General features: G+C 39.7%; 1 protein-coding gene across 1 annotated transcript; it reads right to left on the bottom strand.

Moving 5' to 3' along the window:
• Positions 1–900: 900 nt before the first annotated feature.
• On the bottom strand, positions 901–23,105 carry smg5 (SMG5 nonsense mediated mRNA decay factor). Its single transcript, XM_085292641.1, has 22 exons — positions 22,657–23,105; positions 22,133–22,231; positions 18,002–18,125; positions 17,218–17,374; positions 16,266–16,355; positions 15,550–15,639; positions 14,623–14,701; positions 14,414–14,539; positions 13,123–13,191; positions 11,853–12,082; positions 11,428–11,565; positions 9,696–10,604; positions 9,393–9,562; positions 9,228–9,303; positions 8,517–8,692; positions 7,364–7,522; positions 7,119–7,178; positions 5,940–6,099; positions 3,567–3,657; positions 3,418–3,492; positions 3,192–3,330; positions 901–2,261 (listed from the first exon to the last, which is right to left on the bottom strand). Exons 1-22 carry the CDS (start codon positions 22,719–22,721, stop codon positions 2,178–2,180), a joined length of 3,366 nt encoding a protein of 1,121 aa, XP_085148767.1. The 5' UTR covers positions 22,722–23,105; the 3' UTR covers positions 901–2,177.
• Positions 23,106–24,515: the final 1,410 nt, after the last annotated feature.

Below are 24,515 nucleotides of genomic sequence, written 5' to 3'. Positions count from 1 at the left end.
TCACAGCACAATACAAAGTCAGTTACACTTCAAGGATAGCAGTGATTCCACATCACCTGCTTTGGTGCAAATCAAAGTGTCAACAACAGCAAAACTTGCATACCAGCTTCAGGTTTGAACCTGCCCCAGACATCACGAGCAACGGGTGAATCTGACTGAAAAAAGGAGGACACCACACCTCGTAGGGTAGCCACTCTGAAGCCATACTTTAAATCATTCTGCTTTATAATTCAATTAAAAAAAAAAAAGGGGGCATAATTTATAAAAATTAACATAATATGGTGTTAAATAAGGTTTGAAACTGGTGACAAACTGTTGACCTATCAGAGTGCTCATAAATTGAATAAAAAGTCATTTTCCTAGAGACAATTTGGTTTCTCTTTAAAACAAAACAGTTAATCAAAGTGTTTTTTAAACCACCATCTGTAAAGGAAGTTAATTGAGGAAACAGGTGCTGGTGGATGATTGTGTAGCTTTAACAAAATATAAGTATTGTATCCTTCACAACTGCTGATATTACAGTTACTTTCCAGGCATGTAAAATCCTGAGTTTCACAAACCTGTATGCTGGGTTTTTGCTTCCAAGAAGCCTTTAAATTCGTGGAACCGGTATCCCAAACTAAAACCAGAGTCCTGGATTGTATTTCATGTCTCACAAGTATGTGAAAACAGCTCCACTCCCACACAACCCCAGTGCAGCCCTGTGCTGTTTTTTTTTTTAAATCTAAAAGGCTGTTTAAGAAACCTCCCTTCCCAGCTGCAGGGGACAGAGCTGTCTTCACAGTTTTCGGGTCACAAGGTTTCTGCTTCTCGCCTATTTGACTTATCACTCTAGTGATCTGGTGAAAACAAAAGGTGACATAGGGTCACAGGGGACTGATAAGAAGAAAGAGGTCAACATCGTTGAGAGTTTCTTTTTATTGTTCAATGCATGGCCACACACATATACTGGTTTTCTTTTGCACAGTGCAAGATGGGACAGTCACTATGGAAATGGTGATGTAGATGGGGTACATTTTAGGAGTTTACAGGGGTCCCACCTTCCTCAGGGAAAAGCCAGCTAGCTCCTCTTTTCTTAGCCTCCACAACGACTAGCTACAACATGAGGCCAATCGGCTTCTAGCTACCCTCCTCACACTAACGTTACACCTCGATAAATAGATTCTAGGCTCCTTTTAATTTTCAGAACTGAAGGTTTGTTTACTTGATCCACGCACGACAGCAACCCCTTTCTTTTCCCTTAAACATTCTTGCATATATCATTCAGATTTAGCTTAGAAAAAGCAAAATAAACAACATCATTTGGGTACAAAAATAAAATCCAAATTAAAACCTTTAACAGGGCAACGCCTGTCATGTGTTTTTTTTTCCTTTTCTCATAATGAGATAGCACAATACATAAGTCACTGGTCACAAAAGTACACTGCAAATAAAGAAAAACAAAACCCCAAAAAAAAGCCACATAGGAAAGAAACCGCTCGCAGAGAAGTCTTCCTCAACCCTTCCTAGAGGCTGACGAGCTACGAGATGAGGGCTGGAAGCCTCGAGCGTCAGGTGAACAGAGCACGTTTTCTCTGTCTCGAAGCTGTCGTCATACAGCCTTGACTTTACAAAAAACACAGCCCCACCAGACTCGCACATTCTTGACCCTGCTTCTCAAATACAGACTGAAGGGAAAGGGGAAAAAGGGAACGGAAATCCAAACCACTGCTCTAAATATCTATATGGATTCAGCTTGAATGTGTTTGTGTGCTCGCCGTTTCTCTCAACACGTATGTACTCGTTTGCTAACATATACAGTGTATTCCTGGTTAGGGAGTGAACCAGGGGCACTTAAAATTGTGTAGCGTCATCCCGCCATTTCCTCACCCCGACCACTAGGGGTCACTCTTTATGTTTAGGATTAGGAGTGGGAGATCTGCTGTTTCTTATAGCGTCGTTTCGCCCGCCTTTCTCTTTTTTTAGTTACTTTAAAAAAATTTTTTTTTAACTCCACTATTCACTTTTCCAACCCTCTAAGCTTTTTAACTCCTCGATCCAGCTTTCTTTTGAGTTGTTTTTTTGCCTTTGGAGACGCAGATACACACAGAGCAAAAGAGTGGGAGAAAGAGAGAGGGAGCAAGTGTTGTGATCGATCAGCTGTTCGCAGCGCCGACAGCTGCTCCCCTTTTGACCTCTCAGCCAATCTCCTTCCACTGACGGTAGAACTCCACGATGTTCTTCAGCTCCATGCCTGCTGAGCCAGCCGCCTGGATCGCCGCCTGGTGGAGACAAACGAGGCACGAAGATAAAAACAAAGTATTTTTCAAATTTGTACATTTTTAAGCTCAGTAGGCAGAACTTGTCCACAGTCTGCAAGCGGTGACAAAACTTGTCACCTTCTCAGACCAAAAATAAACTTCACCCACAGACCCAGTGAGTTAAACACACTCTTGCAAGACAGAGTCTTTCCCCTAAATGTTTGCTTCAAATATGCTGAACCCTTCACTTCTCATTTTAGTATTGCCCAGACTGAGGTAACATCCTATGGGCTTCCTGGATGCAGACTTTTTAATGCATTTCTTTACGTTATCATTTTTTTATGTTCTTTTTCTATTTTTTGTTCAGCTTTTGGTTTTCCTTTGTTTCCTGCACCACCTCTGCTCCATCTGTTAGCAGTGGTAGATGAGGTGAATGTGGGATGGTGGCTTTGAGGTCAAACTTTCCAGACATTTGTAGCAGATGCAACTATAGTATAAATCTTAGGTGACTTCCTTCTCGAATTACCGCATTCACAAGACTTTCAGAAAACTTGACCTCTGACTTGAGGTTGAGTTCACTGAGATTCAAATACATCCGAGATCTTTAGCAGATACACCTTTGGTATCAATTTGAAGCTCCTATGTCATTCTCGAGTTAACGCAATCACAAATGCCGCGTGCCTGCCCACAGAGGTGACGACAATAGCCTTTTATGGCTGAGCGGTAAAAATTACAACCAAGTCAGACTCCTTTGAAGCAGAAATATTTGAAAATTAGGAGTGACTCAAGATTTTTGCACAGTGCTGTACCTTGGAAAATACTGATCCGTGTTTAACAGTGATGAACACGAAGCAGTGAAGACGGCACTGAAGCCAAAAGAGCAGAAACTAAAGGTGGGAAAGCTCCTGAGTGCTCGTGTCTGTGAGATAAAACATACAGCGAGTTACTGACCTTCATCGCTGCTGACCGAGAGCAAAGCTCCTCTACTTCATGGCCTGTAAGAATGGTCACCATACCGGCTGTATCTTCATCTCCGTTGCTCTGGGAGACTGTTAGCTGACGGCAACTATCCACCATCTTGTACAGATGCCTAGAAACAAGAAAACTGGGTCAGTCAAGCTGGAAGTCATATTCACAGGAACAAATAAGGCGTCAGCAGAAGGGAAGTAGAGCTTACCAGGCTTCGATGTCCTGCCGCTTCAGCTTATCTCTCTCAAAACTTCGACCCGACTCCTTCTGGCAGCGGATGTATCTACAGAGGAAGAAAGAAATACGATTTAAAGAGAGTTTTTATTGAGAAATGTTTCATCTCACAACTTAACCCACCTGTTGCCTTTACGAAATTCAGACTCCAGGAAGCGGATTCCATCCCTCGCACCAGCATTTTCCTTCTTTAACCTGTCAAGTCCATCAATCACTAAAAGAAAAGGGGAGTCCAGATTAAACACCTGGGCAAACAGCAACTCCAGCGCTCAGAAGGTCTGGAGCTTGATTCTGACTCGTACGCTTTGAGCAGACGGCGAATCATAAATGAAGCTAGAACTGAGCTCATTTAATTGTTGTTGTATTTTGTCTCTCTGCGAGTCAGTGAACAGCGACGGGGAGTGCACGGGGGTGGTGCCAGGGGAATAATGTGCCGGCCAGAGATGATTTACTCCACGTGGAATGCAGGTATGCACCCAAACCAATCAGTGACTGGGTCACCCCAAACTGGCACATGTGACCGACTGCTGCTGTCTAGTGTCATTAGTCAGGAAGCAGCTCGGTACACACTAAATAAACCAGAGCTGTCATAACCACTAGTGAGGATTTTTTTTTTTTTTAGGGCAACAAATAATTATAAAAGAATCAATTTCCTGTTAATAATCAGTTAATTGTTTTAGGCTAGAAGAAGTTATAAAATAGTGAAGATTGCTTGTAATGTTCAAGCGCCTCAAAAATAACAAGACAGGTGACCCAGGTGATTGATATATGCATTTTTTTTTCTTTTTTTCTTCTTTTTCTGCTCATTCTGTTGGTTTTTGGTTTTTGCCCTTCTCCCCCGCCCCTCTTCTCAGCTGTTTCTCTTTCCCTCTTTCTTTCTCCCCTTCTTTCCCCCAGTCAAGTCTGTCCCATATTCAGTAAGTGAAAATAAAATAAACAATAAAAGGTGAATCAAATGGACCATTACGGCAAGGCTGGGATGGTCAATTTGGTAAAGTAAATCCGTTGGGCATCTTTCTTTGCCTTTAGACAACAATTCTGATGGCAAAAGAGCCAAACGGGACAGGCAAAAAAACAAAAAACAAACAAACAAGACAAACCAGCAAATACTGATTTTAGAAGTTGTTTGAAATCTTAAATTGATTTTCACGGTGACTGATAATAGATTTATCAGTTTGTTTCAGCACCACTCATTCCTTTCACAATCTGTGTTACGTTACATGTTACAGCCTGGCTCTAAATTTATGTATTTATCACCTCAAAATTCTACATACAACATCCCATAATGACAAAGTGAAAAAGGTTTGCTTCATGTTGTTGCACACAGTGGCCTTTCTGTACAAAGTCTGTATGGGGAAATAAAAACTCGCCTCCATCTGTGACAAACTCGCCCACAAAAGGGGAAAAAAAGCAACAAGACTGTGTTGAAAATATGTTTAACCTCACTTAGTAAAGAAAGAAAAAAGAAAGAAGAAGAAAGAAAGAAGTGAGGCTTCATTTCCTAAAACTTAAATACATGTTTGCTTATAGAAAAACATGAACACACATCGACTTCTAAGTAAGGTAACACAGACTCTTCGTCTTCACCAACATGTGGATCAGTCGTGTTTATGAGCACAGTCACTATCACAGGCCCGTTTCTGAGCCACGAAAAATCCTCCTCTTAACTTTTGGACTTGATTAACTTTATTAATAACCAATTTAAACTTGCATGTTTGTGCCAATCAGGATTTTCTGCAGGTGTCACCAATATATAGTTTTAAATATGTATTTTCTGCCTAAAAATATTACATTAATACCAAAATATAAAAAGGGATCAGTTCTTTCCTGTATTCCCAGCCGTATGCAGGAATAATTTCCAATAATAACAATAAGAATAACTGAAATGAAAACAATCTAAAGCCATAAGAGAAACAGAAAATGGACGACTAGACTATTTTTAGTTAATTAGTTTTTGTTAAAATCTACGTTTGCCTGTTATCACATTTGAGATACTGACAAAGTCTGGGAAATTAACACTCAAAATACCTACAGCAGGTGAGGGAAAATATTTAAGACTTTGTTTATCGGTACAGAAAAAAAGGTTTCAACTCTTTCCCCCGTAAACACGACATCTGACAACCTTTTTGCTTTGGAAGCCTGAAAACTGGCAGAAACTGTTCAGTTCAGAAAAGAGAAACTAGGATTACCCCTACGAGGGATCTGAGAAGGAAAGCATTAAGACAACCTGGTATTTTTCCTGCATAATCTTGGCCTCGGGTCCAATTCTAGCGGTGAGTAACATTGTGCGAATTTATGGAGAGGCTTTTAAGACTTATTTTTTTATAAAGGGTTAGGTTCAGACTGATATTTTGCTCTGTCATCCTATAAAGCACAATCACTGAACAAGAGAAAGATCCCTGTAAATCCATTAATCCCCACCACCTATGTGGGGAAATGGTACAAACAGCGGCTGTGTACCGCTGTTCCAGACAAAAGATGCCACAGTGCACTGACCTGTTCGTGGGATGATGATGATAAAGCAACCGCTACCAGCCAGCTGCCGGATGAGGTTCAGATGCTGGCACAGAGCAGCTGTGTCTGGCACCAGGTAGGGAGACATGGATGACTGGGCTTTAGGCTGCTGAAGGCTGCCCTCTAGCTGTGACACCTCCAACTGCAAGGAGAGGACAGAAGAAAGGAACCCAACTCGTTATGATCTCTAATTAAATTAAGAAGCGTGTAGATTTTATTTTAACATGTATTGTAGTCAGTGATGGATGCTTGTAGTCTAATAAACAATGTCACTCCTTGCAAACTTTCTCTTCTCAAGATTTCTCCAATAAATTTTATGAACATTTTGTCACAGCTGATAAAAGATAATTACATTCTGATGACACTGGTGCACATGGCATTCGATATACTACATAATGTATTTACTATTGCTGCATGTCTCCCCCCGCCCCCTGTTGGTTACCTGTATATCACTAAGCTCTGTGGTCTGGCCTTACAAACTGGAAGCTACCAAACGTGAGCAGGAGGTTGTCTCTCATGGCCTCTCCTGCCTTCAGTTTGTTTTTGTATGATTTAGAGTCATTTCTGATGGACTCAGTGGTCATATTTTCACAACTTTATTTCTATTAGATTTAGATCTAATGTTTGTTTACGCCAGAGACAGGAAATCTGCAGCGGAGTGGTCGGAGTTGCTTCCTTTCTTCTTGTTAACTTTGGCCGGCCAATCAGGCTCATGTTTTATGTTAATGGTGGATTATTGTTAATTACAGCTGTTTTTTTCTTGGTTATCAACACTCTGGTTGATTATGTTGACCCTCTTTTGCAGTAAACCTTTCAGAACACTTTGTGTGTTTTTTTCATCACTAAAGAGGGAGGCTGTTCTCATATCCAGCACTTCTTAGAGACGCACACATTCTCTTTGAGCAGGTCCTATGATGCATAAGCAGCAGCAATACTCTCACTTGCAGACAGTTGTTTTTTAACCTAAAATGAAAACTTATTGATTAAACCAATCATTAACCAATTAGTAAACATCACCATTTCATGATTTGTTAATTGTAAAGAAACTATAATTAACTATATTTATAATACCATAATTAGTCATCAATTTACCGTGTATTAGGGATTGTTATAAAGCGATAACAACACAAAGAGTCAGGGGACAGTAACTAAAATAAAAACCTGTAGTCGAAGCTGGGCCATGTCCCTCATTAATCGATTACGACGAGCCTCCTCTTCAGCCTGGACAAACAAAAACAAACAAAGAAAACGGGGTCAATATGTAAAAAACAAAAAACAAAAACAAAAAACATGTTGGGTTCCAGGTCATTATATATTTATTTTATAGGTCATAATAGAAAAACACGTACACAACACCACAGGTTTTTTAAAATTTTAAACTGTGTAATGACTAAAATGTCAATCACCATGCGAAACTGGGCCTTGGCCTGCTGCACCAGATTATCCTGTTTGGACTGACTAACGCTGGTGAAGATGCCCGCCTCTGGGTTAAAGTGCAGCACGTTGCCTTGGAGACTTGTCAGGAAGTGGCCGAAGCTGCGAATACAACACACTCGTACCACACACTGAAAGAAACACAAAGACAAAAAAAACAAAACAAAACTTTAATGACGCAAAGATTTAGAACTGAGGTTATCTGATTACACATTTAGACTCCACAGGAGTTTTACTCAAATATTTCCATCTCATTAAATAACTTATTTTGGTTCATCACACTCACACACACACACACACACACACACACACACACACACACACACACACGTCCTCGATTCAAATCAACAGTCCAAAGTCTGGAAGTATTTAGGTCAGTATTACATGACACTATTTTTCTGTTAATCAACTATTAAGTAATGCTTTCAGCTCTACTTTCAATTACTGAGCTAATTTCATTAAATGTGTAAATCTTCTAAAATTAAACTCTTATTGCATTTTAAGTGATTAATAAAACCGAATCATGTTTTTGTTTGTCTACATTTATTTTTGCAATCTTTGTACACTGTACAATGACCATCCCCGCTGAATCTTTGTCTGTGATCTATGATGCATGGCTGCTCCCCTTGGTGGCGTAGTACATTGATCATGTTGATCATGATAACAGCAGGATGACATAACAACAAGCAAATAATCTGTGCTGCAACACCTCAAACTAGAATTTCTTCTTTGTTTTCTTAAATCCATTTCATATGTTGTTTTTTTCCTACAACATGTGTGGGTATTGTGTTGATTTTATGTTGTGCTCTCATTGGCTGGTTTGACAGACACAGGTCAAGGGAGCAGTTACATTGTCAGATGGTAATTCTGGATTTCTCATATTGTCTGAATTTTGTCCCTTTACAACATTTTGAACTTCTCTTTGTAGGACTGTTGTTTGGAGTCACGGCCAAAGATATCAACACCATTCTTTCACATGTGCCATCTTTTTCCCACAATAACCAAAATTTCAGTGTTTACCCAGCTCAAGACAATAAATCAGAGACAGACAATTTCCTTTTGTGCCTTCCAGTGTTTTAGCCTGCACTTAATATGATGTGCATGTATGAGTCTGAGTGCCTGTACCTCTTGTAGGGGACTGAGGGAGGGGTTGCGCCGGGAAAAGTCAAGGCGGCGGTGGGCTACACCGAGAGCAGGCAGGTGTCGCAGAGCCAGATCCTCAGGCAGCAGCAGACTCTGGACCAAATCCGGTCGCTCACACTCATTTAACAACTCTGTCACTTCAGCGTTCAGACTGAGCTCTGCAGCAAGAACACACAAATACAAATTAGTACCGTAAATGTAGACTCAGAGCACACTCACCAGAGTGTTAAAGTCACACAGGGAGATAACTATTCAGTGCGAGAGCTGAGCGTTACACAGTATTGTCAGTAAAGTGAGTGTACAGTACAGGGATGAGATCAGAGCTCAGATGTAAGCACAACAAGAAAAATCACCTAATTGCATTGAAAATAATGTGTTGTTTTAATAACATGTTTCACCGTGGTGACACACTCACAACACACCATTTGTTTTACTGCTTTACATCTCCTGAGCAACCAAGTGTTATTTGGTTTGTGTTTCCAAGAAATAATAATAATAAAGTTCAGCTTGAGAAAAAGTCATTTAAGAGATAATTAGGCTAAGAATAAAGAAATGCTCTTGAATGAGGCTCAGAGTGAATAGTAATATCTATAAGATCTAGATTTTAATCTTTAAGGACACAGGAGGAAAAAAATGCCAGAACCTGACTGCCGTTGAGACAAGCAGAAATCTCTGTGCAGTGCAGTAACTCACCAGCCTCGAGCAGCTTGCTGCCATCTGGTAGCAGGTTCAGCAGCACAGACAGTCGGTTCCACAGGCTTTGGGAACTCTGCAGAGAACACAGATGATCAGTTTGTGAAATACAATCCTGAAAAGCCAGCATTTCGTCAACAAAGCAGGAAAAATCTGTCACCTCACCTGCGCACACATGAGGATAATATCGGTATTTGTCCGTAGCCAGTCAAGAAACACCTTAACAACCTGGATTAACCCCTGATTGGTCATAATCTCCAGTTTCTCTAAGAGGGTTTTTTCACTATGTACTGACTCAGTGCTGTGTTGACTTCCTTCCGAATCAGAGTCCAAGTCTGGTGAATTAGGAAAAATGAGCCAAAAGACAAGCTTGATTAGAACACTGTGAACCCTCTGTGATCAGATGACTGAGCATCATAAAGGGAACACTGATTTTATGTTTTATATAAAACTAATGTTAAACATTACCATTTTCACTGGTTCCATTGGCAGTACCAGGGTTCATTTCACAGGGGGAATCTCCAGGAGGAGGAGGAGGAGGAGTCTCTTGGGAGGGGGGAGCTGAGCTGTCAGTAGGGGTTGGAATACTCGGGGAAGACGAAGCATGAGGCCTTAAAAGCATGTTACTGAATGTTGGCGCCAGGCGAAAGCATCTCTTAGCCTGGAAGAGCTGAGAAGACATGGCCTGCAGGTTACTGCTAATGCTGGAGTCACTGGACATGAGAGGCCCATTGGTGGTCGGAGGGGTGTCGGTGGTATCCCTCTCTCCTGCGTCTTCCTTTGGTTGGTCCTCATCTTCATCATCCTGGTGCTCCCGGGCGTGACCCTCTGAGTTTTCCGTGTCCTCTATGTCTTCTAGGTCTGAGCGAGACTCTTGACTGTTCATGTCTGAATCAGTTTCTACATCAAATGCTGTTCCTCCTTCCTCCTCCTCCTCAGAGCCGCTTCCCCAGCTGCCCTCCTCGCCCAAGGCATCTCTCTTGGGCTCCTTCTTCACAGATGACGAGTTGACTGGCGTTCCTGTTGTGGTCCCACCTGTTGAATCAGCACGGACCCCTCTTTCTTCATCGTCATCTTCTTCTTCTTCACTCTCGAAGCCTTCGCTCAAGTCACTTTCATCCTCTCCGTGACCGTCTTTGCGAGCACAGCGGCGACGGCGGAGTCGAGAAAGGCGGCTGTACTTCTTCTTCTGCCTCTGCTTCTCTTCGTTCATCTTGCGTTGTTCTTCTATGCTGCTGTGCTTGTTGGCTGCAACCCTTTCAGAGCCATCTTCATCCTTATCCTCCTCATCCTCTTGCTCCAGGGAACCATTTTGCAAAGGCCTTTCACCAGAGGGATCTGTCGGTGCAGCTGTCAGATCCTTCATGTCCAGATCGTCTAGATAGAGATAAAAACTGCATCTTAATTTCATTCAAGTTCTTTGAGGATGTTTCTCTGGAAAAAAAGAATTACTTTCAACTATATATTTCACTAAACAGTATGTTCAGTATCATTTTGAAACTTCTCCATCTGCCTTTTATGGCTGAGGGGTGTAAGGGTTTACCATTATAAATAAAAACTAAGACAATGTCTTAGGCATTAGGGCAGGATATCTGTTAGCACCTTCTTTATTTATAGCGTGTGATTAAAATAAGATGCAAAGACACGACTTCCTTCCTTTTCTTGGAGTTCTGTTATGTGCATAGTGTCAGTAGTTTTCATCACTTTATAACTGTTTGTTTCTGTCCTACTTTGTGCTGACATATACTGTGTCTGTTAACATGGGCAAATTCTCCATAATGCTGTCCTTATTTAGGTTTTTTAGTTTAGACTCTCAACATTAAAAAGGCTGAATAGTGCCAATGAGCTCCATTAGATAAGATAAGAGATAAGATAGAACTTTATTAATCCCTCGGGTGGGTTCCTCATTAAAGTTATACCCAACATTCATTCTTGGAACGGGGTGTGCGCACAAGCAACAAGGAGAGTACAAGGATGCAAACCCTGGTATGGTTTTAAAGAGTCAGGTTAAGTAACACATCATCATCATCATATATCGACACAGTCTCCAATGCATCTTAAAAAGTCCACATACTCATATAGCCAACAGTTCTTGATACTGTGCTGGTTTATGATGGTTTTTATAGCTAAGAAATAGCTTGCAGGTGCATTTTTATGCCTTTTTCCCAACATACAGGAAAAGAATACATTTCTCTTTCACCTGCAGCGTCAGTCTGAAGTGGAGGCACCTGACTCTCTGCTTCTTCCAGTTCAGCCTGAAGCCGGATGTTGACGTGGTTTACAAGGTGGGAGAAGAGGGCCAGAGTGAATGCTATGGATGCACTGTACTGCTTTGAACCTAAGGACAAAATACACAGAAACACTTAAATAAACACAAGAAAGATTTACTTCTATACCTCTAAAGTTCCAAGTAATTCAGTGCTTTAATAACTAAAACAAATTGAAAATGGTCTGTTTTGACAACAAAGGCTCAGGGTCGAAATTTCATTTTGGGAGCGAACACATCACACGTGCTCTGATTCATAGAGGACGTACTGAAAACTTTTTGTTCACTTGTGGTGACGTAATGAAAAATGAATGAACAAATGAATTCCTTAGAACAGCTTAAATTACACAACCACCTACCTCCTCTCTTAAGGCTGTGCACTACCATCAGACATGTGACCACCATTTTGAAGATTAGGTTGTCAGGCAGCACAGGATAGGAGCTGTCACTGTGCTGCTGCTGCTCCTCCTCTTCCTCGCTAGGGGTGTGGTGAGCACCGCCATGTGTTGGCGGTGGCAGGTAGAACATCACCAAGTTGAAGTCTTCCAGCACCGACTGGCAGAGTGAAGTCAGCTCCGTTTCCATCAGGCTACATAAACCACACAAAATAAAGACTTACTGTAGAAACACGGTAAATGCACTTCAACAATTTAAAACTTCCAAGGATAACATTGATGGTATGTGAAAATATAGTTGTGGACACTGGTTGTACTTTGTGTACATACATTTGCAATCAAAAGTAGCTTTTATGCAAATATACAGTCTCTAAGAAAACAAACACCTCAAGAAGAAGATTTTATTACAGTAATATAATATTCATAGTTCCACTCTGGGTGTAACAGCCTATAGTTGCTCAAAACATATCAACAGATTACAGCATGAAATGGAAAACACACTTATATTTGACATTTAAATGATCTGTGCCACACTTTTGTTGACCATTTCCAAGAACAGTTGGGTGGCACATCACTATGAACTATGGGGTGGTTGCCTCCTTTCCTTTCATATTGGATGGTTCAGAGCATGCTCTGCTATAAAAGGCTGAAGCTCCTTTTCTTAGCACTTAGAAAATCTGAACAGCTCTGATTACGACCACTACACAGATACTTCCAGGTCATTTCAGTAAATTCCTTCCTAAGCAAAACTATCTGACCACTCATAGTGGAACAACAACAAGTGACAAGAACTCAAACTTTTAAAAGGTGATTTTTAAAATAGTTTGTTTGCGTTTTGTTTGACCAGTCTTAAACATGCCACTTAATTACCTAAATTTACTAGAAATAAAAGCAAATTTAAAATCTTTTTTTCCTTTATTTTAATTTTAGACCTGGCCCAGACAGACCCTGCAGTAATCCTACAGCTACATTTTACTCTTAGCCTGGAATCCAACAGATCTGTTTTCAAACTTTAGAATGTTAAATATTTAACTTGACTACCACGTCAGAGGGAAGACGCTATAAACAGATTTGTTAAATATTTACTACATATGAATGTAAAAAGCCTTTATCTGGCATAAACTGAAAGATAAACTGGTTAAGCATTAAAATACACAAAACCAAATGATTTATTTCCACTGTGGACTTTGATTCTAAAACAGTGTGGGTGCAGAGTCACAACACAAACACAAACCTGTTCTTGGGCTGCAGCAGGCTCTGCAGATACATGAAGCTCACCAGGAGCCGCTTAATGTCTTTCGACCTGCAAAAAAGGCCACAGCAAAAATGATCAACTACAGAGTATTAAACACAATAAAAGATCCATTTACTACTTCTATGTTTTGATAAAGAAAAATAAAATGAAATAAAAGCATTTTAAAATGAAAACATCAGTGGTTTTAGAAACATCTGACCTATGACCTCAGCAAAAACAGGAACATGGAAGAGAACATACATACTTTGTTTAATTTTAAATATGGTCATATTGTTTATTTTGTAAAATGTTCATATTGTCTATTCTTATTTAATTCACTTAATGTACAGAATTCTCCTGCTTGCTGCTTACATGCTACTACTGCACATTCACCTAATGTATATAATATATAATATTCTTCTCTCCCCCTTTTGCACAAGTCGAGGAGCGTGTCAGGTTACATTTCACTGCGTGTTATACTTGTATAACTGTGCATGTGACGAATAAAGAATCTTGAATACAAACTTCCAGCAATGTCATTAACAACACCTGTTCACAATATATTCAGCTCCACGCTTTTTAGATTTTGACTCTTACGTGAAAACACAGAGGGATTTAATATAGTACAAGCTGCTTACTGGTCATTTATGTACATGGAATAAGAACAACATTGTTCTCTGTCCAGGTGGGAAAACAATCTTAATCTTGTTTCCCCTCTTACTACCCCCCACCTACTCATTTTAAAACATTGTTCATTTTGTCTATATTTGTCTTTTATTCCAACTGATGCCTGTTACTTTTGTTTCTTCAACAATCTAATTTACCCAGTGGAATCATCAATCATTTAATATCATCTGGAGGGAGATGCTGCTTTATTTCACCAGTGGTTAGAGCGCATACGTGATTGAGACAGAGTGCACATAAGCTGTTAATTAAGTGAAGCCCCAGTAGTCAACTGGGACTGGATTTAAATTACTCTGATGTAAGCAGACTGAAGTCAACATGTTTTACTATAGATACATTGTAAGCAAGCCAGTGAAGGCCATTAATAACACAAACACACACACACACACACACACACACACACAGAAAGAGGAAAAATTCCAACCAAGAAAAGTAAATTTACCAAAATTGACAAATTCCAGAGGGAAAATGTTTAGTACTACCACAGTAATAACACACTTCATAGACCACAATGACCCTTAAATAGTGTGTAAAACACTGCATGAAGTGTGACTGACTAGCTTTGTTGTAACCCAGCTTTAAAAGGTAGCCCGTGAATGTGCATCACCTTTGTCGAGAGGGAGACAACTTCTTCATTTCCTGTTTCTTTACTTGATGATACATCTTGGCAGCTTTGTCAAACAGGCGCTTCAGGTTGCCGTAGGCGCCCTCAAAGGGGGCATCTGATTGAATGCTGAGCACAGATTACATCTGTTAAGACTTACAACTATACGAGAGCAGTTAAAAACACTGCAAACGTATATAAACATGGCTCACCAGCGTAGGTAGTAGTAAGTTGCTTCAACATTGTAGAACTTGCTCCCTGCCAGTGTGCCCAGTTGGTTAAAAGGCATTCCTGTTGGCAGATAACCAACACAAACCAAGTCAGCATTTATTTTTGAGTTAGTACCCAGAAAACCATGGGGTAATGCTACATTTGTTAAAAAAATAAATTGTAAGTTTCTCAAATAATATTGTAATATAACCCAAAAAATCATTTGAAAAGAACAAGCGTATGTAGGTTTTTATGAAATATCCCAATATCTTTCAACCCTATAAAGTATGAATACAGCTGCATTTAATGTGAACAATGTCTATATAGAGAGGTGGTGGGAGGACATGTTCATAGCAAGTAAGTGATATTTACAGATGTCTTATTGTTTGTCAACTACAAGAAACAACAATTAACAGTTGTTCTCACAAGTATACTGACCACAAATCTTATTTTCCTGAATGAACTTAATGGTTCTTTTTGTATTAGTAGTATCAGTAAGTTTATAATTGTTGTTGTTGTTGTGTACATAAAGAATCCAGTTAAATCAGTTTATCTACAGGCCTTTAAACAAACAAAAACAAAGCAGGAAAATGTTCAGCCGATGCACAATGCTAAGCTTCCCATTTTAACTAAAAAGGTGTTTATGCGCTCCATTTTGACAATAAACACACAAAAGTGTATTGACCTTCTGCGAAAGCGAGTAAGCACATTTCACAATTCTATACTTACAATATAAAAAAGAAAAACAAACAACCAAACCAAAACAACAACAACACTAAACTGGATTTAACATCTGTGTTGTTCTGGCAAGAAAAATAAAACTTTTAAATCACCCCACGTCCCTTCCATGCTGTGTAAGACCACGGGTATGGCAATACAGTACTGTTTGAAAAAACAAACAAACCAAACCCTACATTCTCATCACTCACCTACGTGTGGCATAACTGACAATGCCTGATGGTAAAACCTCTCCGCCAGCTGCTCAGCCTCCACTCCTGCAAGCTCGTTTTGGTAGCGCGCTGAGGAGAAAATGATTTTAAACATCACAGTTAAAGTAAGAAAAAAAAATGCAAATCTATATGATTACAGCATTGTGGCTGAAAAGGTGAAGACTGAAATTGATTATTTCAGAAATGTGCACAAACACAAAGACCTGGAATGGCTTCAGACAAACATGAGAAAAAAAACAAAAACAGCTACAAAGTGAAACATCCTTCATTTTAATGCTACAGCATTCTCACAGTCTTACAAGGATGCTGGACTATCATAAACCAAACAGCTTGAAAACAGTGCCTCTAATAGAATCATGGATCACTGGTCATCCAGTATGAATTTCTTAATTTACAATTTTTACAGGTTTTAGGTTTTAGTCCAATATATTTAATGTGCTTTAAAGTTAATCAGTAATTTTGAAGGGAAATAGGTCATATGTTCTCACTGCAGGAGTCAAAGGTTAAGTGGTGCAGACATTTTTGATCCATACCTGTGGTTCACATAAGTCTAAACCAAGCAAACAGCCTTCAGCCAGCTATACTATATAACCGAGTCAAATTTTCCCACGCTGAATGACACTTGTTCTGTCTCACACCTCTGCAAGCCCGACAGATAGTTGAATTAATTACATATTCTATTATCTTATTATTACCTAGATCTCCAAGGTAGACCAGACAGCGATGACAGGCCATCTGTGCCCACTCCATCTCCTTGGGGGTGGCTGACACTGGTTTCTTTCGCCCTGTTGGGAACAATTACACAACACTTTTTTTTTTTTTAATCCATCCAATCCTTTTATCCAAAATGACTTTGACTTATGTAACAACACAGCAAGCTTAAATTCCAACACAGCAACAGGGTAGCACAGAGTCCAAATAAAAGAGCCGGGACCAGATACTCTTGAAGCATCTCTAACGTTAACATTCAAAACTAGTTTTGTTTAAGTTGGATAAGAAGAGGTGATTTACTCGGTAGCCAGGGGCTGGGTTGTGGCATCTTTGCAGTGTTTTTTCACAAAAATAAGAAATATCTTAGAGTCAAAAACAAGTACTTTTACAGAACAGACTATAAACCATCACCTTGCAGGAACATAAAACCTCTCTGGCTGTATTTCCCTGACAACAGGACTGTACAATTACAGTAACAAAAACCCCCAAAAACCTATATTAATGATTATCCATAATCATGAATATTTAATGTGATTAGTCTTTACGATTTCTGTCTTGGGCTTTTTAGTCTTCGTTTTTGACAGTAGAGTAGTCAGGAGTCCTTACCTTCACTACTGATTATTTGTTCAGTGAGTCTAAACTGCATTTAAATATCAGTAGCAAATGAGGTCAGAGTTTCTAGTTTCTAGTACAGGTAATGTATTACATAGATTAACTATCAATAAAGTTTCAACTATCTTCATCAAGTTTCAAGTTTTTCCACAAGGACACCAGCTATACTGTCTACAGCAGACATTTACACTTTAAAAGAAGTGTTGTTGTTACAAATAACTCAGTTTTATTCAAGGGTGGTTTAAGGATCCTGAAACAGAAAGACAATTCATTTTATTTTTATGCCTTCATCTGAGAGTGTGAGAATGTGCTGGCTCATCTAACCTATCAGTGGATCTGTCACGTGGGTCCAGTCAATGCAATCCTGCAGCTCCAGCTGGTAATGTGACTGGATGTAGAGCAGCAGGTGTTGGTAGAAACCCACGCCGGCTATCAGGTGAGTTCTGTAGGCACACTCCAGAGCACTGCGACTGTGGATGTGCTGCAGTGAAAGAAAACCCAAATCAAAAGAGAAGTGAGGACTTTAGAGAAAGGAACAGTACACCAATGAGGGTGATCTGCATCAAAATAACAGGCAACTTAAAAAAGAAAATATAACTAATGTAAAATAGACAAGATTACAACTGGCAACTGTGTCGTGTTGTTATAAAGTTGAGTTTCAAGAAGATTTTAAATGTATAAAATAAATGTTTTATAATCCAACGATGCTCATATTAAACCAGCGTTAACCTGCAATAAAGGGTACGCAGGTTTAAAAGCTGAAATTGGCTGTGAACATGACACCAAGATTTCATCACCACAAACTAATTCAAGTATTGACACTATAAATATAGCATTTATTTCGTGTGGTCACCATGTCTGCAGTTTTATAGTGCTATGACAATGAACCAAAACAATAAAGTTGCAGACTGGACTGCTGAAAATGAATGCTTATTGTGAAATTATTATTCTCCTAAACGCTTTTGTGGTCACTGGCATGAATATAAAATAAATTGGAGAGTTCACCTTTTAAGTAAAAGCTGGATTAGCCAGGTAGCAACAGAAAACAAATGCGGTCAGTTTAATATATGCAGCAAGGCCATTTTTCCACAGCTGCAGGGACATTTACCTTCTTGTTGGTCTTGATAACCTGAATGACTTCATAGTAAACCTTTCTCCACAGCAGCTCCTCGGCCTTGCGGCCATAGTCCACTGGATGCAGAAACATCAGTTTCACACAAAGTTCCCTCAGCCTGAAAACAGAAAAAAAGATGCACATGTGCAATGAGAAGACAGCTGGGTTAAAGGACCAATTATTTAAGTGTTTTCATACAAGTTCTGGACCACTGTTGGGTGCATCAGGTTCAGACACTGGTCAGAGTAGTACTTCCGTACATTTAATCCACAGTAAGTGAGACTATTGTAAATGTGATCTCCTGAGGTGAGAGTGCAGCCTCAGTGGAGCATGCAGAAGGCAGGAAAGCTGCTCACTAGCTGTGAATTTGCCAGATTACTACCTGCTCTATTCACAAAAAAAACAAAACAAAAAAAAAACTGGACACTATGCCAAAAGTTGTAATAAAAAGCTGACAGATTATTGACCGTTTCAACTGTCACATTTGAAATCTCACATCCATCTGTGTTGGGTAGCACCTAAACAACTGCACGTGTGAAAACGGCTTTAATTTCACATGAAGTGTAGGGCCCATCAAGGACAGAAATGACTGCATATTGACAACCTTGTCGTGCAGCAGCTTAATAACATTGAGCTGCTTTCATTTTTGAGCATATTTAGACTTTTCTTGACAGATGAGTGCAAATAGTAGGCAGGAAAGTAGGAAGAGAGTGAGGGAGAATGAATTGCAACAACTGGTCAGACCAAACTCAAACCCAAGCCCCTGCAGTAATGACTTAATTGCATTAAGCAAGTACTTAATGCGACTTTATAAATTTGAGATCCCCACAAGCAAGAAAATCTGCTGCTTGTCTAAAATATGTTTTTTCTTGATGACAATGAAATTTTACATACATCCAGCTGCCAGCCAGATAAAATGCATTTAAATAAAACCAACCTTTGTGAAATTTATTTGTGGAAACTGTTTTAGAATGGGATTAAATCAACCTCAATGTTGCATCTGCATGGTCATTAAGGAGGCTGTAGCTTGTAATTCTGTTACTCTAATAAGTGTTTCTATCATTTCATGCACCACATGTAATAAGAGGAAGCTGAATAACAGAAACATGTGTATAATGAAGTACAGTTGGACAGCTGAACACAACATCTGTGACCTCAGCATTCCTATTGGACTGCATATTTCGGTTTTATCCCGAAGTCAGAAACAAGCCTTGAGGTTTCTGACTGGTTGGAGGCCCATTGTATTAACACGACAGTACGTGTCCTACAGGGAAAAAACACAAACAAAATATCAGAAGTGACTTGTGTGACTCATTGGGTCTGATTCAGAAGTTGTTCACAAGAATTTTGTGAAATCTCAGATCTTGTGTGCGGCAAATGACACAATTATGTTAATACTTTAGGCAAGTACATGCTGCATTTCTCTCATTTTATAAAGATGTTTATCAGTGCTTGGTTTTTCATACACTTTAACATCAGAAAAGAACATCAACATGAGCTAATGCTACCAATGACAAATTGCTGGACAGAAAGTCTCATGAATAAATTACTTGTGAATTTAGGTTCTTAAATATGAACATGTTCTGATTTATGTTGTCTTCTTTGACAGTAAACTGAAAGCAATGTTTGGGTTAAGGTCAGACAAAGAATAACACTGGAAGATGTTACCTGCCACGTTAGAAACTTGTACTGAAAAAAAAGAAGTCATTTTATCCTTTCTAATCATTTTCTGAAACTAATTGACGCAGCAGTGTTTGTTTGTTCTTTAAGTATAAACAAACTGCTTAGTATAGCAGTACAAATGTCCATCTATACCTTAAAAGTACAGCATTGTTCGGTACCAGTCACATTCTTCCATATTTTGATTCTCGTGTCTTCAAGAGTAGGTATGAAATTCGAGAACCATTCCCAGTAGTTTAATTCCTTGGAATCGTTAATCTCATTGCCTATCAATCAGCTGATTTCAGGAACTGTGGCGCAGCCTGCAGTGTGGATATGGACCTTACCTTTAATATTATTGCACAAAGGACGAGAGTGCAACAGTAAAGTGCAAACTGCATGCACAACATTTGATATGACCAAAATCTCATATCCCGATATAAGACATCTATCGTTCCGATAACGATATAAATCACAAAAATTTAACATTTTCTGTAAATTCTGTGAATCTCGGGCAGCTCGACTTGCGTGAAGTGTTTCCAATTTTTAGACATAAGTTGTAACAGCCGCCGTTTTCTTTGTGAGTATTTATTACACAGTGTGCTGCGGCAAAAAGCCTGTTCTATCGTTTGAGTCTAAGGTTTATTTTTTAGCACCTGACGGCTCTTTTTTGCTTCTCATCTGTAAATACTCTGCATACTCTTTCACATGATTCCGTTTATTTTGAAAAGTCTCAACAAGATCTTGAGCTTTATTGTGAAAGGTTTATGTGGAAAATAAACAAGTGGACACACGATGGTTTTACCGTCGTTGTTGCTAATGACAACGCATAAAAACAGACGCTTGTCTGTCAGTCGTGTGGTTATATAAGAGAAAGAGAACTTTAAGAAATTAATATAGCCACTACAGTGACCATCAAAACGATGAAAAATATTGCCGTAAACTGTTTATTTTGCGACACCGTGAAACAAACGATAGACGTTTTTATGTCGTCATCCGATATATATCGTTATATCGCACAGCCCAAAGCCAGACCCTGAACTTCAACAGGTAACAAACCAATAAGATGTTATGATGCAGACTCCGTCCCTATCGGTTTATGTTTCTAAAATAGAATCACTGTGGCAATAACTCTGAAGTCTCTTAATGTCAGCTTTGTGTTCTTACCTAAATACTAAGAGAAAAAAAATCATAAATGTGTCCTCATTAGGACAGGGATTTTTGTTTGTGTTTGGGACTGTGGTCTAAGGTTTACATTGTTAAACAGTAACTATTAGGCAATGGGTTTCAGGTCATTTTACCGAAAAACATGAAAGTAATGTAATGAGTAGTATGCATCATTACTGTTAAGAAAATGTTCTGTAACATGTGGAATACATCACTTTTTTGGAGTAACAACCCTGATACTGATCACAACAAAGAGGGGGGATACCTCCAACAAGCACAAACATTTGACCCACAGCATGCAATTAATTTGCAGAATGTGCTGTCTTTGATATGCTGCTTAGAAAAGCTGGTTACTTCCAAAGTGGAGCCAATGAGAATCGACAAGAGAACTGGTAAGGAATCGAACTGATAAGTGATATTGATAATGAAATTGGAATTGCAAATCAATTCCCATCCCTATTCAAGAGTAGCTTTGCATGATTAACAGTACACTTGTTAACTGGGCTTTGGTGAAGTCCCTCATTTCATTCACTGTTTGAAACCAGCAGTTTTTGCCCCTCTCCTTTTAAAGCCTGTGTCGCAACAGAAGGTTTAAACATGGAACAGGTACCAAATTTGACAGATAGCAAAAGCAGAATGAATAAAATTCCACTTGAATCAATTATTAAAATAGCGCCTGGTTGATTTTATAGTCCAACTAATTTACTGGTTTGTTTACTGGCTTCACTGGTAGTCCTCTAGGCCTGTCTAGTTATAGCTTGACAAAACTCCCAGAGCAATCAGAGCAGGATGAGATAACATTTCCCTTATCTTGCTGACTGTTTAGACACCCATCATTATTCCGCCTCCTCAGATAACTTTCCAACTTCCTCTTATTGGTTTTGAGCTTTCTGCCCACAACATCCAGTATACAAATAACAACCATAGTCCTGCTCAAGCTGCATGACCAGTGAGGCTTGCTTTTCATCTTTGCCTGGACAAGGAAAAAAAACAAAAATCAAACTAAACTAAAAAAAAAAAAAACAACAACTCCAGCTTAGACTTTGAGATAAAGCCACAGTCAGTGTTTGCAGATGGTCATGCTGGAAATATTAGAAAATAAACATCTGAACTAAATTTAGAAACTAGGAAATGTATGCTCACTGAGATGCTGCATTTACCGCATGTCAGGCATGACAGAGCCTCAATACACACCTGACAGCTAGCAAGACTAGTCAGGACTGAGACTGCATGCAGGCAGTGAGGTTTAAGTCAAATTACAGCCGCCTTCACACAAGCTCCCGAGACACTCGTACTTACTTGTTGCGAAGGCTGATGTTCTCCGGCTTGAAGACTTCTCTGTAGGACGATTTGCTGCCGATGATGACATCTAGCTTGTGCACAGTCTCCACCACAGCCCTGTCGGCATGTTAGGCAACACATAGCATCAGCACGATGACAACGCTGTTAGCCAAATTGCCACAAAATAAGCGTCAGGTGGAAACAGAACAAACGTCGGAATAAACATTGCAAGCAGTCGGGTTAACAGCCCGAGACCTTTCTGTTTCACTTCTCTGTAACAAAGACACGGATGACAAATGCTACCGTGCTCATTAGCCAAGACAAGTTGAAGAGAATGAAGCGCTTCCCATCAAATTTAGCTGATGCTACAAAGAAAAGGTATACGGGAGTGCTGGTTTACTCACTGTGGTGATAAGTTAGAGGATAGCTGGGCTTTCTCTAGTAGTAGCAAGTACTGTCTGACTATTGCTAAGCTAGCCAGCTCAATTAACATTCAATTAGCACCTCGGTTAGCTTTGGCAAAAACGGCCTCGTCAAGGTACCTGTAGAGTCGCTTGATGAGAAGGACTTTGGCCTCTGGCTCACTGTCCTGTCCGGGTCCGCTCATATTAGCGCTTAGCCAGATGTTTGATCACACGCTCCAGCGTTCAACTCCTGTTTCCTTCACCCGTTCCGACGCACGGCTGTCACGACTCCGCGGACTTCTTCCCCGGCAGCGACAACTAGCCAGCTAGTGCTAGCTATAAAGGCAGCGTTAGCGTCCCTCCTCTTCCCTCCGAGTCTCTTTCGTTTCTTTTGTCCTTTGGCAAAACCCCCTCTACCCATCCGTTCTGAAAACCGGGTAGAAGGGGGTGCCCAGTAATTTACGCTGTTCCTGGTCAGCTAAAACGCTCCGGTATGCCGCTTGTGTCGTTCCCCATTCCAGCCATTGCTACGAAGGCAGCCATTATTCCTATCAGGCATTGACCGCCTGAATACCGCGAGAGCACGCAACATACTCACGAGATTACGGAAAAGAGTTGCCAGATAGTCTACAAACCCTCCCTTTAAGAAAATCAGGAGTTCCAAAAGAAAGAAAGAAAAACATATTATGCAGTTTAGGAATAAGATGCATTTACACTTCAAACAAACACTGTACAGCCAGAAAACACTGAAGATAACATCTGATTGATTCATCTGATTCATACTATTGGAGCCACGTTCCTACTACCCTCTGTAAGGGATTTCCGATTGTTTTTGTAAACTGAAGAATACCTTTTATTTTTTTTACATATAAATTGTGTAATACAGAACAGAGTCAGACACTTCACGTGAGAAGTCAGAAAAAAAATTAATTATAAAAACATATAAAAAAAAGAAGCTCAAGTTTTTTTGTTTGTGTAGCCACCTGTGAGGATGTTTCCTGGTAATACACAGATAACTTTGGCACATCTAAATTTAATATATATATTTTTCATTCACTTGTAGAGTTTAATTTCAACAAGGGCACACAGGGTATCCAGGGTATCCAGTCCCTAAATATTTTTATATTTAGGGACTGGATACTAAAGTATAGTCTGTCTAAAGTACAAAAATGTATTAATTCGTTTTTCTGCTCTGAAAAAAACAAAACCCCTTTTGAGTCTTTATATTGATTATTAACATTGAGTCTCAGTTGCCCAGCATTGCATTAACGTTTTCAACCAAATGACTTCAAACTTTTTTCAAATATTTCTGAAAGACCAAATACAGTAACACACTCTCAGTGGTTTACTAGCAACAAATAGATATACATACCTTCAGTCTTGTGTCACAGCTGCTTATCCAAATTTCATCCCAATGATGCTCTGCTGCACTGAGATCTGGTGACTCGACGCCATCTGAGTACCGCGTTTTTCGATCTTCTGTTGTCTAATTTTGATGAGTCTGTGCAAAACGTAGCCTCAGTTCCCTGTTCTTAGCTGCCGCATGTAGTCCATCTGCTTCAAGGTTGGATGTGTTTTGCTTTCAGAGATGCTCTTCTGCATAGCTTGTTTGTAACTAGTGGTTATTTGAGTTACTGTTACCTTCTTATCAGCTGTAAGCCCTGAAAATGGCCATGCTGGAAAATCCCAGTACATCAACAATGTCTGAAATACTCACACCAGCCCATCTGACATCAAGAACCATGCCACGTTCAGTCCTCTTGAACTTGTTCAAACTTGACAGGCTGTCTTGACCATGTCTGCATGTCTAAATGATTTGAGTTGCTGCTGATGTGAAAGGCTGATTAGATATTTGGGTTACTGTGATGGGCAGTGAAACAGACGTACCTAATAAAGTGGTTGCTGAATGTATAGCGTGACTTCACTGGACTAAACAGTAATTGGTCCTATGTTCTCAGACTGTATTTTTTTCTGATGCTTTTCTTCATTTCATCAGT

This window comes from Mchenga conophoros, linkage group LG11, assembly GCF_057382185.1.
Source record: "Mchenga conophoros isolate Kocher_MC1m ecotype Shallow Benthic linkage group LG11, M_conophoros_male_GT1.1, whole genome shotgun sequence".
NCBI classification, from domain to species: domain Eukaryota; kingdom Metazoa; phylum Chordata; class Actinopteri; order Cichliformes; family Cichlidae; genus Mchenga; species Mchenga conophoros.
The sequence above is the reverse complement of the archived record's forward strand: the minus strand, read 5'-3'. Positions and strand labels throughout refer to the sequence as shown.

Excerpts from the sequence above, each read along its gene's own strand:
- smg5 (XM_085292641.1), bottom strand. The coding sequence starts at position 22,721 with ATGAGCGGACCCGGACAGGACAGTGAGCCAGAGGCCAAAGTCCTTCTC. Across the intron at positions 14,540-14,622 it reads ACTTACTACTACCTACGCTG|CATTCAATCAGATGCCCCCT; the intron begins GTGAGCCATGTT and ends ATCTGTGCTCAG. Across the intron at positions 2,262-3,191 it reads CTCGGTCAGCAGCGATGAAG|GCGGCGATCCAGGCGGCTGG; the intron begins GTCAGTAACTCG and ends TGTCTCCACCAG.